Below are 16,767 nucleotides of genomic sequence, written 5' to 3'. Positions count from 1 at the left end.
GATGATCCTACAGAGTGATAACAGGGCAGAACGCCACTCTGTCTTCTTGCACTGCTTCATAAACTGTGTTTCATATAGTAGCATTTCCTAATCACATAGTAGTGTTTCCTTAACTGTAGTCCCTTCTTCTCTTCTGCTTTCCAGCCTACATCAGTCCCAGATCTCCCCCCCACACCCCATCCCACCACTCTCTCTCCACAGAATTCACATTCCACAAGATGCAAGCTGTCCAGCATCACTGAATCCTGGGCTAGTCTGAACGCTGGGAGACGCTGCTCAGTCGCAAACAGGAAAATATAAGAGACAGAGAGTACTGAGACAAAGTAGAACAGAGAGTAGAAAGAGTAGAAACACAGACTAGAGACATAGAGTAGAAAGACAGAGTAGAAACAGAGAGGAGACAGTGGAAACAGAGTAGAGACAGAGTATAAACAGAGAGTAGAGACAGAGAGTAGAAAAAGAGCATAGAGAGAGTAGAAACAGAGAGTAGAGACAGATAGAGTAGAAACAAAGAGTAAAGAGAGTGTAGAGACAGAGAGTAGAAACAGAGCGTAGACAGTAGAGAGAGAGCATAGAGAAGGAGAGTAGAAACCGAGAGTAGAGACAGAGTAGAAACAAAGAGTAAAGAGAGTGTAGAGACAGAGAGTAGAAACAGAGCGTAGACAGCAGAGAGAGAGCATAGAGAAGGAGAGTAGAAACAGAGAGTAGAGACAGAGTAGAGAATAGAGACGGAGTAGAAAGAGTAGAAACAGATAGTAGAAACAGAGAATACTGGGAGAGAGTAGACACAGAGTAGAGAGAGTAGAGACAGAGAGTAGAGACAGAGAGTAGAGACTGAGAGTAGAGACACAGAGAGCAGAAACAGATAATAAAGACAGAGTAGAAACAGAGAGTAGAGAGAGAGAGTAGAAACAGAGGAGATACAGAGAGTAGTAACAGAGAGGAGAAACATAGAGTAGTAACAGAGAGTAGAAACAGAGAGGAGAAACAGAGAGGAGAGAGAGTAGAAACAGAGAGGAGAAACAGAGAGGAGAGAGAGTAGAAACAGAGAGGAGAAACAGAGAGGAGAGAGAGTAGAAACAGAGAGGAGAAACAGAGAGGAGAAACAGAGAGGAGAAACAGAGAGGAGAAACATAGAGTAGTAACAGAGAGGAGAAACAGAGAGGAGAAACAGAGAGGAGAGAGAGTAGAAACAGAGAGGAGAAACAGAGAGTAGAAACAGAGAGGAGAAACAGAGAGGAGAGAGAGTAGAAACAGAGAGGAGAAACAGAGAGGAGAGAGAGTAGAAACAGAGAGGAGAAACAGAGAGGAGAGAGAGTAGAAACAGAGAGTAGTAACAGAGAGGAGAAACAGATAGGAGAAACAGATAGGAGAGAGAGTAGAAACCGAAGAGATACAGAGAGTAGAAACAGAGAGGAGAAACAGAGTAGATGCAGAGAGTAGTAACAGAGTAGTAACAGAGAGTAGAAACAGAGGAGATACAGAGAGTAGTAACAGAGAGTAGAAACAGAGAGGAGGGAGAGTAGAAACAGAGGAGATACAGAGAGTAGAAACAGAGGAGAGAATAGAAACAGAGCAGAGACAGAGAGAAAGAGAGAGTAGAGACAGAGATAAAGGAAGAGAGTAGAGAGAGTAGAAAGAGAGAGTAGAAACCGAGAGTAGAAACAGAGAGTAGATACACAGATTAGAGACAGAGAGAAAGCAAGAGAGTAGAGAGAGTAGAAACAGAATCGAGTCAGAGAGTAAAAACAGGGTAGAGAGAGTAGAAACAGAGAGTAGAGAGAGTAGAAACAGATAGTAGAGAGAGTAGAAACAGAGAGTAGAGAGAGTAGAAACAGAGAGTAGAGAGAGTAGAAACAGGGTAGAGAGAGTAGAAACAGAGTAGAAATAGAGAGGAAAAACAGGGTAGAGAGAGTAGAAACAGAGAGTAGAGAGAGGAGAAACAGAGAGGAGAAACAGAGTAGATGCAGAGAGTAGTAACAGAGTAGTAACATAGAGTAGTAACAGAGAGGAGAAACAGATAGAAGAAACAGAGAGGAGAGAGAGTAGAAACCGAAGAGATACAGAGAGTAGAAACAGAGAGGAGAAACAGAGTAGAGAATAGAAACAGAGCAGAGACAGAGAGAAAGAGAGAGTAGAGACAGAGATAAAGGAAGAGAGTAGAGAGAGTAGAAAGTGAGAGTAGAAACCGAGAGTAGAAACAGAGAGTAGATACACAGTTTAGAGACAGAGAGAAAGCAAGAGAGTAGAGAGAGTAGAAACAGAGAGGAGAAAAATAGTAGATGCAGAGAGTAGTAACAGAGTAGTAACAGAGAGTAGTAACAGAGAGTAGAAACAGAGGAGATACAGAGAGTAGTAACAGAGAGTAGAAACAGAGGAGATACAGAGAGTAGAAACAGAGGAGAGAATAGAAACAGAGCAGAGACAGAGAGAAAGAGAGAGTAGAGACAGAGATAAAGGAAGATAGTAGAGAGAGTAGAAACAGAATCGAGTCAGAGAGTAAAAACAGGGTAGAGAGAGTAGAAACAGAGAGTAGAGAGAGTAGAAACAGAGAGTAGAGAGTAGAAACAGAGAGTAGAGAGAGTAGAAACAGGGTAGAGAGAGTAGAAACAGAGAGTAGAGAGAGTAGAAACAGAGTAGACACAGAGAGGAAAAACAGGGTAGAGAGAGTAGAAACAGAGAGGAAAAACAGGGTAGAGAGAGTAGATGCCCTGTAGGTAGAGGCTCTATAGCTAGATGCTCTGTAGCTAGATGCCCTGTAACTAGATGCTCTATAGCTAGATGCCCTGTAGCTAGATGCCCTGTAGCTAGAGGCTCTGTAGCTAGATTCTCTGTAGCTAGATGCCCTGTAGCTTGCCCTGTAGCTAGATGCTCTGTAGCTAGATGCCCTGTAGCTAGATGCCCTGTATCTCACCCTGTAGCTAGATGCTCTGTAGCTAGATGCTCTGTAGCTAGATGCCCTGTAGCTAGATGCTCTGTAGCTAGATGTTCTGTAGCTAGATGCCCTGTAGCTAGATGCTCTGTAGCTAGATGCCCTGTAGCTAGATGCTCTGTAGCCAGATGCTCTGTAGCTAGATGCTCTGTAGCTAGATGCTCTGTAGCTAGATTCTCTGTAGCTATACCTTTATTCATCCCTTTAGTTCTAGTATTACTGAGGTTTCAGACATGCTCCACAGTGTTATACCTCAGAGAGCTCATTGAAAGTCAGTCAGACAACATGCAGCTCTCATCTCCTTCAGAGTGAATCTTCATTAGTCATGATAATAAACCAGGGAACGGCAGACTAGAGAGGATACTTATAGTATAATTTATAGAATGATAGCTAGTGATGATGTGTGTTCTACTGCTGAAATAAGCTATACATGTCATCCCGGGGTGTGTGTGTGTACGCGTGTGCGTGAATGGGTGTGTGCATGTGTGTGTGAATTCTGCTGTAACGAGCTATAAAGATCAGTGTGTGTGAGTAGCAGAGGGTCAGAGAGAGCCTGGTTATGTCCCAAATTGCACCCTGCTTATATAGTGCACTACTTTTGACCAGAACCTATGGGGCTCTGTTCAAAAGTAGTGGGAATAAGGTGCCATTAGGGACACAACCAGCCTGTCCACCTGAGAAGGGCAGCAAGGACACCTGGAGGTAGAACAGCCTGTTAAACACTGGATCAATATGAACCTGACTTCCATTTCATGGGTCTCCAGCTCCAATCAGCTAACTATATCCTCTGCTGCAGCTGCTGCTACAGAACAGACAAGGTATAGTCATACAGACAGACAGAGGGCAGAGACACAAAGCTAACCCTCCTTAGTCCTCTTCAACCTGTCAATGTTGCTGATAGATGTACACACACATAGAAATTTCAATCCACACATTCAAGAAGCTCCCAAAGAATAAACTGTCTTCTGACATGATGTTTCCCCAGTTTCCCCAACGAATGTTGTCAATTCTTTTTTTTTCTGTTTGTAAAATGTTGTTCTCCTTGTCCTCTAGTAGGTGTCTGGACGGTTGAGAAAGAAATAAGAAGCAGACCGTGTCATTATTGTGTGTGTGCCATTAACATGGGCCACCTGCAGCCCAGAGAGAACCCATCTGGTGTGTGTGTGTCATCCGCAGGACTGGAGTGTGTGTGTCTTCTGGCAGTGACACAGAGCTGAGAGGCCAGATGACATGTGGAACCAACAGTCGGCTCCCCCGGCACAGCTATCTGTATCCCAAATGGCACCCTATTGCCTACATAGTGCACTACGTCTTGACCAGGGCCTCTGGTCAAAGGGGTACCATTCGGGAAGCAGCCTCATGACCCAGATAACTAGGGATCAGAGTTTCTCCTGGAGGTAAAACTCCTGGTCCTCCTCATACCAGACCTGGGTCATCAGGCATGGGTTAGAGAACTGGCCTAGTGACTGCTCACCTCCGTTCATACCTCCCGAAGAGTGCAGACAACTTGGAACAATAGGATTCGATAGCATCACAGAAATGAATGACATTTTATTTTATTGCATGTTTTGTTTGATGTGAGAGATTTTGTAGTTTCTAAATCACAAGATTTTGTTCCCCTTGTTCCTTTTCTCCATCTGCTCTGCTAGGTGGCGTCCAAAATGGCACCCTATTCCCTGCAGTGTATAGTGCACCACTCTTGACCAGGGTCCACAGGGCTCTGGTCAAAAGTAGTGGACTATATAGGAAACAGGATGTCATTTGGGACGCAGCCCTAGTCAGCTCAATGAGGGAAAGTTTGTGACTAAGAGCACAACAGTAAAATGAAAAGTCTACAAAAAATAACATGTTTCATTGAACGGACGTGTCATGTTCAATTGACAGAGGCAGTAAATATGTTACCTATAAAAATGACAAAAACTTCTCTCAGCTCAGCAACAGGCTCTGCCCATAGTACACGGTTCAACCCTGGACCCTGAGGATACTGAGGCCCTCTATAGCTCCTCACTTTATAAGGCTGGCCTTGACAGTGAGAAGAACCCAGTGGTTGTCTGGGATCATACAACATTATGAATGACAGGATTGTACTGTGTGGAGAGAGACAGCAGCTACTGTCATATATGCCCCTGACCCTGTCATGTATTGACCAAACCCTAAACACTTAGTAAAAATGGTCCCATTCCATCAGGAGACTAGTTACTTCTACAGGCTTTGTAGAATAGAGGAAATGGTTAGAAGCAGATATGAAGTATAGTTGTGCTGGGATGTGCTAAACTTTGAACATTGAGATATTAAATGAATGATAGGAAATGAAAGAGACTGGGTTCTGTTAGAAGTGAATGGTTCTCAGAAGAAAGAAGAAGGCTTCGGAATAACTATTAGATGAAAGAGGGGTTGAGGTCAGGAGGTGAGGACAGATTCTCTTAAGAGAGTAATAAATGTTTGGTATCCTGTTACCCTCTTTATTAGCTTCCTGTAGAGCCATAAAATGTAAGGATTGGAGAGAAAGGGGAGTGTCTTAAGTAGGATGTATATAAACTGTGAAGTCTGAAATCTTTAGCTGTCTGTTTTCAGCTGTACAGAACCTTTGGGGAAGAATTAAACTTGGTTAAAGCTTCTATAGTGTCCGTGAGTTATTTACTCTGAAAAATAAGAACCTAACAGTTAACAAGAAAAACTGTTGAAATAAGGTTGCTTATTAAAGTGTCCCGATAGCGGGTTGGTGTCGCCAAATACGCTCCTGTGTTATCCTCTGGGTCTACAGTATTCTGTTTGTCTTTTCAATCACACATACTGTAAATCAAATTAGCCAGGAACATGCTGACTAACCATAGTCGTCTAACGTCTTGCAGGGGATGTCCAGGTGGGTGGAGCCAAAGGGGTTCCGTACGAATCTCCGCCTCCTCCGTAGATCATCCTCCCAGTAGTCCAGACGCCAGAAGTCATTCAGCTGACTGAGAGACAGACGGAGACAGACAGGTTAGACTGAGAGACAGACAGAGATAGACAGGTTAGACTGAGAGACAGACAGAAATAGACAGGTTAGACAGAGACAGACAGAGACGGACAGGTTAGACTGAGAGACAGACAGGTTAGACTGAGACAGACAGGTTAGACAGAGACAGACAGGTTAGACAGAGACAGACAGGTTAGACAGAGACAGACAGGTTAGACAGAGACAGACAGGTTAGACAGAGACAGACAGAGACAGACAGGTTAGACTGAGAGACAGACAGAGATAAACAGGTTAGACTGAGAGACAGACAGGTTAGACAGAGATAGACAGGTTAGACAGAGACAGACAGAGGCGGACAGGTTAGACTGAGAGAAAGAGAGATAAGACAGGTTAGACTGAGAGACAGACAGAGATAGACAGGATAGACTGAGAGAAAGCGAGATAAGACAGGTTAGACTGAGAGACAGACAGAGATAGACAGGTTAGACTGAGACAGACAGAGATAGACAGGTTAGACTGAGACAGACAGAGATAGACAGGATAGACTGAGAGACAGAGATACAGGATAGACTGAGAGAGACAGAGATAGACAGGTTAGATTGAGATAGACAGTGATAGACAGGATAGACTGAGAGACAGAGATACAGGTTAGACTGAGAGACAGACAGAGATAAACAGAGACAGACAGGTTAGACTGAGAGACAGACAGAGATAGACAGGTTAGACTGAGATAGACAGGATAGATTGAGAGACAGAGAAAGACAGGTTAGACAGAGACAGAGATAGACAGGTTAGACTGAGAGACAGACAGGTTAGACTGAGAGACCGACAGAGACGGACAGGTTAGACTGAGACAGACAGAGATAGACAGGTTAGACTAAGATAGACAGGTTAGACTGAGAGACAGAGATAGACAGGATAGACTAAGAGACAGAGATATACAGGTTAGACTGAGATAGACAGGATAGACTAAGAGACAGAGATAGACAGGTTAGACTGAGAGACAGACAGGTTAGACTGAGAGACAAACAGAGATAGACAGGTTAGACTGAGACAGACACGTTAGACTGAGACAGACAGACAGGTTAGACAGAGACAGACAGAGATAGACAGGATAGACTGAGAGACAGACAGAGATAGACAGGTTAGACTGAGAGACAGACAGAGATAGACAGGATAGACTGAGATAGACAGACAGGTTAGACTGAGAGACAGACAGGTTATACTGAGAGACAGACAGGTTAGACAGAGACAGACAGAGATAGACAGGATAGACTGAGAGACAGACAGAGATAGACAGGTTAGACTGAGAGACAGACAGAGATAGACAGGATAGACTGAGATAGACAGACAGGTTAGACTGAGAGACAGACAGGTTATACTGAGAGACAGACAGGTTAGACTGAGAGACAGACAGGTTAGACTGAGAGACGGACAGGTTAGACTGAGAGACCGACAGAGATGGACAGGTTAGACAGAGAGACAGACAGAGATGGACAGGTTAGACAGAGAGACAGACAGAGATGGACAGGTTAGACAGAGAGACAGACAGAGATGGACAGGTTAGACAGAGAGACAGACAGAGATGGACAGGTTAGACAGAGAGACAGACAGAGATGGACAGGTTAGACAGAGAGACAGACAGAGATGGACAGGTTAGACTGAGAGACAGACAGAGATGGACAGGTTAGACAGAGAGACAGACAGAGATGGACAGGTTAGACTGAGAGCAGGTTAGAATATACACACACAGACGACACACACACAGACCAGACGACACACACACAGACCAGACGACACACACACAGACCAGACGACACACACACAGACCAGACGACACACACACAGACCAGAAGACAGACAGACAGACACACACACACACACACACACACACACACACACACACACACACACACACACACACACACACACACACACACACACACACACACACACACACACACACACACACACACACACACACACACACACACACACACACTGGGGGCTACATAGAATACACACACAGCAGCACAACACCAGGAGCCCCACAGCAGCAGCAGCAGAAGCCACTTCACTATAAATCACTAACACTCCCATTAACAAATACAGCATCAAATTACAAGTCTAAATGGCCCAGCTTGCCTCCGTTTTTACTATGTTTTTTAACAAGACTTGTAAATCAGAGAGGTAGGACTCTCAACCTAGGCAGGGAGGGAGTAAGGGCAGGATGGAGGGAGTGATGGAGGGAGGCAGAGAGAGAGAGAGAGAGAAAGAGAGAGAGAGAGAGAGAGAGAGAGAGAGAGAGAAGGAAAGGGGAGGCAGGGAGTGAGGAGGGAGGGAGAAGGAAAGGGGAGGCAGGGAGTGAGGAGGGAGGGAGAAGGAAAGGGGAGGCAGGGAGTGGGGAGGGAGGGAGAAGGAAAGGGGAGGCAGGGAGTGAGGAGGGAGGGAGGGAGAAGGAAAGGGGAGGCAGGGAGATAGGAGGGAGGAAGGCAGCCAGGGAGAGAGGAGGGAGGCAGTGAGCCATGGAGGGATGGAGGCAGCAGCGTGGGGTTTAATGATGGGGAGGGTCTGAGAACTATAAAACAGCCCCCCTTCCCTCTCTCACTCCTTCCCTCCCTGTGTGGGTATGTGGAACCATGATTAAAATAATGTGTTGAAATATTCATTGAAATGATTCTCAGAGCCCTGGGGCAACCCAAAAGAAAACTGCATTTTTATTCATTATTAATAAGAGTGAATTAGAGCCTTATAAACAGGAGAGAAAGAAGGGAACAGCTCCAGCATGTGGTAACCATCTTTGTAAATGACTATTCCAACATTAGCAGGGAGGACCTGAGAAGGAGGATAGTTGTATTGCTTGCAGCTAATGCAAACCATTAGGCAGTTGGCCCAGCATCAGGTTACTAAGTGCAGCCCTGGCTGGACACATTTCAAAGGCTTTGTGTTTCCTTCAAGGGGAACTAAAAGTAGAAAAACACTGCAAGTCCTTTACGTACTCCAAACGGAGCTGTGGAGAGAAATATGGAGCGAGGGAGAGAGTGATGATTCAAATGATAGTGGAGCAGATGACAGTTTGGTCTGAGAAGATCCTCAGTCACATCAATGGACCACGTGCTTCATCTTCATCCTCTCCATCTAGACCAGAGTGAGGAACTACACAGTCCTCTTGCTCCTCCCCCCTCCCCCCTTTGCCCTCAGAACAACCTCAATTCATTTGTCCATGGACCCTAAAAGGTGTCGAAAGCGTTCCACAGGGATTCTGGCCCATGTTGACTCCAACGCTTCCCACAGTTGTGTCAAGTTGGCTGGATGTCCATCGCTGAACCATTCTTGATACACGGGGGAAACTGTTGAGCATGAAAACACTGCAGCGTTGCATTTCTTGACACTCAAATCAGTGCTCCTCGCTCCTACTACCATACCCCGTTCAAGGCAATGAAATCTTTTGTCTTTCCCATTCACCTTCTGAATGGCACACATACACAATCCATGTCTCCATTGTCTCATAGTTTAAAGATCTTTCTTTAACCTGTCTCCTCCCCTTCTACAGTCTCCTCCCCTTCAATCCACTGATTGAAGTGGATTTAACAAGTGGCATCAATAAGGGATCATAGCTTTCACCTGGATTCGCCTGGTCAGTGAGACATTCCTAATGTTTTGTACACTCAGTGTATAGTGAACGACTTTTGGCCAGGGCTCGTATAGGGCTCTTTTATTGACCTTTTACCAATATACGACCCTATTAAAATGATGCCTCCACCTCCACCTTGTAAATGATCCAGTCAGTGTGTATTACCACCACAAACAACAACAACCCAGACAGCCTCCCAGTTGCCAATCCACCTCCAGCTTTGGCAGTCTGGCTAGCAGCCAGGACTTCCATTGTATACCTTCCCCTACACCCCCCAATCTCTCTCTTCTCTGCCATAATATTGAGTCAGCCTAAACAGATTAACGTGTTACAAGGGGATCACATCACCAAACCGTTCTGTGAATATAATATGAATGTAATATCTACAACTGTCAGTAAGCTGAAGGCTCAGGAGACTTAGCAGGCATTTGACAGCCACGAGACCTCAGTCTCAGTTAAACATCAATCAACTCTGTGTGTGTGTGTGTGTGTGCGCAGAGTATCTGCACGTCTAGAGCTTGTCCCATGTCTGTCAGTCTCCCAGCAGGCTTGGAGCTGAAGAACAGAGATGTCAGTAGGTGGAGGGACAAAGCCACGTAAATGATATTGTAAACGATAGATTACATAGCCGGAAAAATGTAAATCCACTGTAGGCAGACGAGAGATTACCGTTACAGATTATAACCCCTAATTCCCACTCCAAATAGTCTGCCTACCGTGGTGGACGAGGAAGGAGCTGCTTTGAACATTTCCTCTGCAATGTATTAAACACATTAAACACATATGATGCATGAGATTTGATTTGCAGAAGGATAATCATTGTTGTACAGCAACCTAAACTACAAGCCAAAATGTTTTCATTTGTATTTAGCTAATAAGAATCAAACGTTAAACAAACCAACCCCAAGATTACATGAATTGATTAACCAAGCAAACATGATGATTCCCTCCCCCCAACCTCATCCCACAGCATATGCTTTCACTTCGGAGGTGGCTTAGTAGTGAAGGAGAAGCAGAAAGCGAAAGAGGGCAAGGAAGAAAGGGAGAGGGGAGGAGGAGAGAGGGGCCAGTGATACTCTAAATCGTACGGTTGGCATCAGACAGATTCTGGACCATCGTGCCGAGCGTCTGTGCTGAAGGAGGCTGGGCCAGGCAGATCAGTGAGGGTGGTCCGGGATGTCTTCCAAATGGAATGGCACCCTATTCCCTATACATACCCTACATAGCGCACTGGGCCCTGGTTTAAAGAAGTGCACTACATAGGGAACTCCATTTGGGAATGGCTCCCATAAGGGGCTTCTCAGTCAGCTCACACACACACACACACACACACACACACACACACACACACACACACACACACACACGCACACGCACACGCACACGCACACATCTAAAATACTACACACCTCTGGTCAAAAGTAGTTCCATTTGGTATTCTGAGAGTACTGATGGTATCCGGAGTATACTGATGGTATCCGGAGAGTACTGATGGTATCCGGAGAGTACTGATGGTATCCGGAGTGTACTGATGGTATCTGGAGAGTACTGATGGTATTCAAAGTGTAATGGTGGTATTCTGAGGGAACTGGTGGTATTCGGAGTGTGCTGGTGGCATTCAGAGTGTACAGGTGGTATTCTAAGTGTACTGGTGGTATTCTGAGTGTACTGATGGTATTCTGAGTGTACTGAATTTGATGGTATTCGGAGTGTACTGATGGTATTCGGAGTGTGTTGATGGTATTCGGAGTGTACAGATGGTATTCTGAGTGTAAGGATGGTATTCTGAGTGTACGGATGGTATTCTGAGTGTACTGGTGGTATTCTGAGTGTACTGGTGGTATTCTGAGTGTACTCCGAATGCCATGATAGTATTCTGAGTGTACGGATGGTATTCTGAGTGTACTGTTTTGAATGTATTCGGAGTGTACTGTTGGTATTCGGAGTATACTGTTTTGAATGTATTCGGAGTGTACTGTTGGTATTCGGAGTATACTGTTTTGAATGTATTCGGAGTGTACTGTTGGTATTCGGAGTATACTGTTTTGAATGTATTCGGAGTGTACAGATGGTATTCAGAGTGTGCTGATGGTATTCGGAGTGTGCTGATGGTATTCAGAGTGTACTGATGGTATTCGGAGTGTATTCAGAGTGTGCTGATGTAATTCGGAGTGTGCAGATGGTATTCGGAGTGCTGATTGTATGTGGAGTGTGCTGATTGTATTCTGAGTGTACTGATGGTATTCTGAGTGTGTTGAATTTGATAGTATTCTGAGTGTACTGATGGTATTCTGAGTGTGTTGAATTTGATAGTATTCTGAGTGTACTGATGGTATTCGGGTGTACTGATGGTATTCGGAGTGTACTGATGGTATTGAGAGTGTACTGATGGTATTCGGAGTGTACCGATGGTATTCGGAGTGTACTGATGGTATTCGGGTGTACTGATGGTATTCGGAGTGTACCGATGGTATTCGGACTGTACTGATGGTATTGTAAGTGTACTGATGGTATTCGGAGTGTACTGATGGTATTGAGAGTGTACTGATGGTATTGAGAGTGTACTGATGGTATTCGGAGTGTACCGATGGTATTCGGACTGTACTGATGGTATTGTAAGTGTATTGTAAGACTATATTCAGAACAGAGAGAGAGAGAAGGAAACAAAGCTAGATTTTGCATACTGAGAGGTGTTAAAACTGTGATGTTCTCGTCCATAAATTCACTCAAATCCATCTAATAGGACATGTCTGATATTCTCCAGCATCTGAAGCTATATGTCTACTCTGCTTTGCTGAATCCAATATGAGCACAAAAAGCTTAATTTCATGCATGAGACAGATAAATGCATGCAGGGAAATAATGTGACCCTAGAACAGCTTCAGACACAGATGTCCTCCAGGCGGGTTACACAATCTGTTTGATACTAAACAAAGATTTAGTAAATGTCTGCCAGCTAAAGTCTTCTATTGATGTTAGGCTAACAGACTTACAGAAACAGACAAATACTACCAAATGATATGAGGGTAATGACTTGCATACAATAATTGGACTATATACTGAACATTTGATCAATACAGACTGTACAGATTGTAAAGTGCAAGGCAGTGACAGCCAGTTTATCTCAATGGGATCTGTGAGGACGACTGGCTCTCCACTTCCCCGTTTTCCCCTCGTAGTGGGGCTTCAGGACAGGCATAAAGAATGACTGAGGCCAAGCCTCCCAGAAACTGGCTAAATGTATTTTCCCTGTCACACATCAATCACACAAATGGATTTCAAACTGCATTTTAAAAGCTCATTTTCCAGACCTGATAACCAAGAGGAAACATGGCGGCCATTATTCACGGATGCTTTTAGAATTTAAGTGCAGTGCAATAAATGTGTAAAAACACTATCTTCTCTCCTTTTTCCTCTGTGTATTTAAATCCCATCTCTCCTGAATATGTGTTTGTGTGTGTCTCGGGGCTGTGGAGACAAAGACAGATTTAACACCCTGGCTCCACAGGGAATGTGTGTGTGTGTTCTGTGTTCTGTGTTCTGTGTTCTGTGTTGGTAAAAGGCAGTTAAACCTGACAGCCATGACTCAAAATAAAACAGTGAAGTGGGAAATGAAAGGACTGAAAACTATTTCACAACACAAATACAGTCCAATCTAGAACAGTGGGAGCTGGTTTGTAGTGATGAACTAGGCTAGTATTGGCACTGGGGACAGTTATAGTATAGTGATACACTGTAGAGAAGTATAGTCATAGTATGGTATAGTGGTATAGCTACAGTATATACCGTGAGCTCCAAAAATATTGGGATAAATTCACTTTTATGTGTATTAAAGTAGTCAAAAGTGTAGTATTTGGTCCCATATTCCTAGCACGCAACAATTACATCAAGTTTGTGATTCTTCAGATTAGTTTGTGCCCAATAGAAATTCATGGTAAATAATGTGTCATTTTGGAGTCACTTTTACTGTAAATAAGAATAGAATGTTTCTATACACTTCTACATTAATGTGGATGCTACCATGATTATGGATAATCCTGAATGAATCGTGAATAATACATCGAATGAGAACTTTACAGATGCACATACAGTTGAAGACGGAAGTTTACATACACTTATGTTGGAGTTTATATATATTGAGTCAAACAGAATACGCTGATTCGGTGAGCGAGTTCATTAGAATGTGCGTTGAATATGTCGTTCCCATAGCAACGATTAAAACATTCCCAAACCAGAAACCGTGGATTGATGGCAGCATTCGCGTGAAACTGAAAGCGCGAACCACTGCTTTTAATCAGGGCAAGGTGACCGGAAACATGACCGAATACAAACAGTGTAGCTATTCCCTCCGCAAGGCAATCAAACAAGCTAAGCGGATCTACAGTCAATCACGGATTACAAAAAGAAAACCAGCCCAGTCAAGGACCAGGATATCTTGCTCCCAGACTAAATAACTTTTTTGCCCGCTTTGAGGACAATACAGTGCCACTGACACAGCCTGCAACCAAAACATGAGGACTCTCCTTCACTGCAGCCGAGGTGAGTAAAACATTTAAACGTGTTAACCCTTGCAAGGCTGCAGGCCCAGACGGCATCCCCAGCCGCACCCTCAGAGCATGCGCAGACCAGCTGGCTGGTGTGTTTACGGACATATTCAATCAATCCTTATCCCAGTCTGCTGTTCCTACATGCTTCAAGAGGGCCACCATTGTTCCTGTTCCCAAGAAAGCTAAGGTAACTGAGCTAAACGACTACCGCCCCGTAGCACTCACTTCCGTCATCATGAAGTGCTTTGAGAGACTAGTCAAGGACCATATCACCTCCACCCTACCTGACACCCTAGACCCACTCCAATTTGCTTACCGCCCAAATAGGTCCACAGACGATGCAATCTCAACCACACTGCACACTGCCCTAACCCATCTGGACAAGAGGAATACCTATGTGATAATTTAACACCATAGTACCCTCCAAACTCGTCATCAAGCTCGAGACCCTGGGTCTCGACCCCGCCCTGTGCAACTGGGTACTGGACTTCCTGACGGGCCGCCCCCAGGTGGTGAGGGTAGGTAACAACATCTCCACCCTGCTGATCCTCAACACTGAGGCCCCACAAGGGTGCGTTCTGAGCCCTCTCCTGTACTCCCTGTTCACCCACGACTGTGTGGCCACGCACGCCTCCAACTCAATCATCAAGTTTGCGGACGACACAACAGTGGTAGGCTTGATTACCAACAACGACGAGACGGCCTACAGGGAGGAGGTGAGGGCCCTCGGAGTGTGGTGTCAGGAAAATAACCTCACACTCAACGTCAACAAAACAAAGGAGATGTTTGTGGACTTCAGGAAACAGCAGAGGGAACACCCCCCTATCCACATCGATGGGACAGTAGTGGAGAGGGTAGTAAGTTTTAAGTTCCTCGGCGTACACATCACAGACAAACTGAATTGGTCCACCCACACAGACAGCATCGTGAAGAAGGCGCAGCAGTGCCTCTTCAACCTCAGGAGGCTGAAGAAATTTGGCTTGTCACCAAAAGCACTCAAACTTCTACAGATGCACAATCGAGAGCATCCTGTCGGGCTGTATCACCGCCTGGTACGGCAACTGCTCCGCCCACAACCGTAAGGCTCTCCAGAGGGTAGTGAGGTCTGCACAACGCATCACCGGGGGCAAACTACCTGCCCTCCAGGACACCTACACCACCTGATGTCACAGGAAGGCCATAAAGATCATCAAGGACAACAACTACCCGAGCCACTGCCTGTTCACCCCGCTATCATCCAGAAGGCGAGATCAGTACAGCTGGGACCGAGAGACTGAAAAACAGCTTCTATCTCAAGGCCATCAGACTGTTAAACAGCCACCACTAACATTGAGTGGCTGCTGCCAACACACTGACTCAACTCCAGCCACTTTAATAATGGGAATTGATGGCAATTGATGTCAAATATATCACTAGCCACTTTAAACAATGCTACTTAATATAATGTTTACATACCCTACATTATTCATCTCATATGTATACGTATATACTGTACTCTATATTATCTACTGCATCTTTATGTAATACATGTATCACTAGCCACTTTAAACTATGCCACTTTGTTTACATACCCTACATTACTCATCTCATACTGTATGTATATACTGCACTCGATACCATCTACTGCACCTTGCCTATGCCGCTCTGTACCATCACTCATTCATATATCTTTATGTACATATTCTTTATTCTTTATCCCTTTACACTTGTGTGTATAAGGTAGTAGTGTTGGAATTGTTAGTTAGATTACTCGTTGGTTATTACTGCATTGTCGGAACTAGAAGCACAAGCATTTCGCTACACTCGCATTAACATCTGCTAACCATGTGTATGTGACAAATAAATTTGATTTGATTTGAGCCATTAAAACTCGTTTTTTCAACCACTCCACAAATTTCTTGTTAACAAACTCTAGTTCTGGCAAGTCGGTTAGGATATCTACATTGTTTATGACACAAGTAATTTTTCCAACAATTGTTTACAGACAGATTATTTCCCTTATAATTCACAGTATCACAATTCCAGTTGGTCAGAAGTTTACATACACTAAGTTGACTGTGCCTTTAAACAGCTTGGAAAATTCCTGAAAATTATGTCATGGCTTTAGAAGCTTCTGATAGGCTAAATTACATCATTTGAGTCCATTGGAGGTGTACCTGTGGATCTATTTCAAGGCCTACCTTCAAACTCAGTGCCTCTTTGCTTGACATCATGGGAAAATCAAAAGAAATCTGCGAAGACCTCGGAAGAAAATTGTAGACATCCACAAGTCTGATTCATCCTTGTGAGCAATTTACAAATGCCTGAAGGTACCACGTTCATCTGTACAAACAATAGTATGCAAGTATGAACACCGTGGGACCACGCAGCCATCATACCGCTCAGGAAGGAGACGCGTTCTGTCTCCTAGAGATGAACGTACCTTTGTGCGAAAAGTGCAAATCAATCCCAGAATAACAGCAAAGGACCTTGTGCAGATGCTGGAGGAAACAGGCACAAAAGTATCTATATCCACAGGAAAACGAGTCCTATATCTGATTAAACAAAAATAGAACTGTTTGGCCATAATGACCATCGTTATGTTTGGAGGAAAAAGGGGGATGCTTGCAAGCCGAAGATTACCATCCCAACCGTGAAGCACGGGGGTGGCAGCATCATGTTATGGGGGTGCTATGCTGTGGGAGGGACTGATGCACTT

The 16,767-nt window shown here is 44.5% G+C and overlaps 1 protein-coding gene across 1 annotated transcript in view; it reads right to left on the bottom strand.

Annotated features, from left to right (window-relative positions):
* The window catches only part of LOC109909410 (neurobeachin-like), a 322,523-nt gene that overhangs the window by 151,543 nt on the left and 154,213 nt on the right, over positions 1–16,767 (bottom strand). Inside the window, 1 exon segment of the mRNA XM_031795281.1 lies at positions 5,762–5,886. Within this exon segment, the coding sequence (XP_031651141.1) occupies positions 5,762–5,886 (125 nt within the window).

This window comes from Oncorhynchus kisutch, linkage group LG18, assembly GCF_002021735.2.
Source record: "Oncorhynchus kisutch isolate 150728-3 linkage group LG18, Okis_V2, whole genome shotgun sequence".
Classification (NCBI taxonomy): Eukaryota; Metazoa; Chordata; class Actinopteri; order Salmoniformes; family Salmonidae; genus Oncorhynchus; species Oncorhynchus kisutch.
Note: the sequence above shows the minus strand (reverse complement) of the source record. Positions and strands in the feature narration are given on the sequence as shown.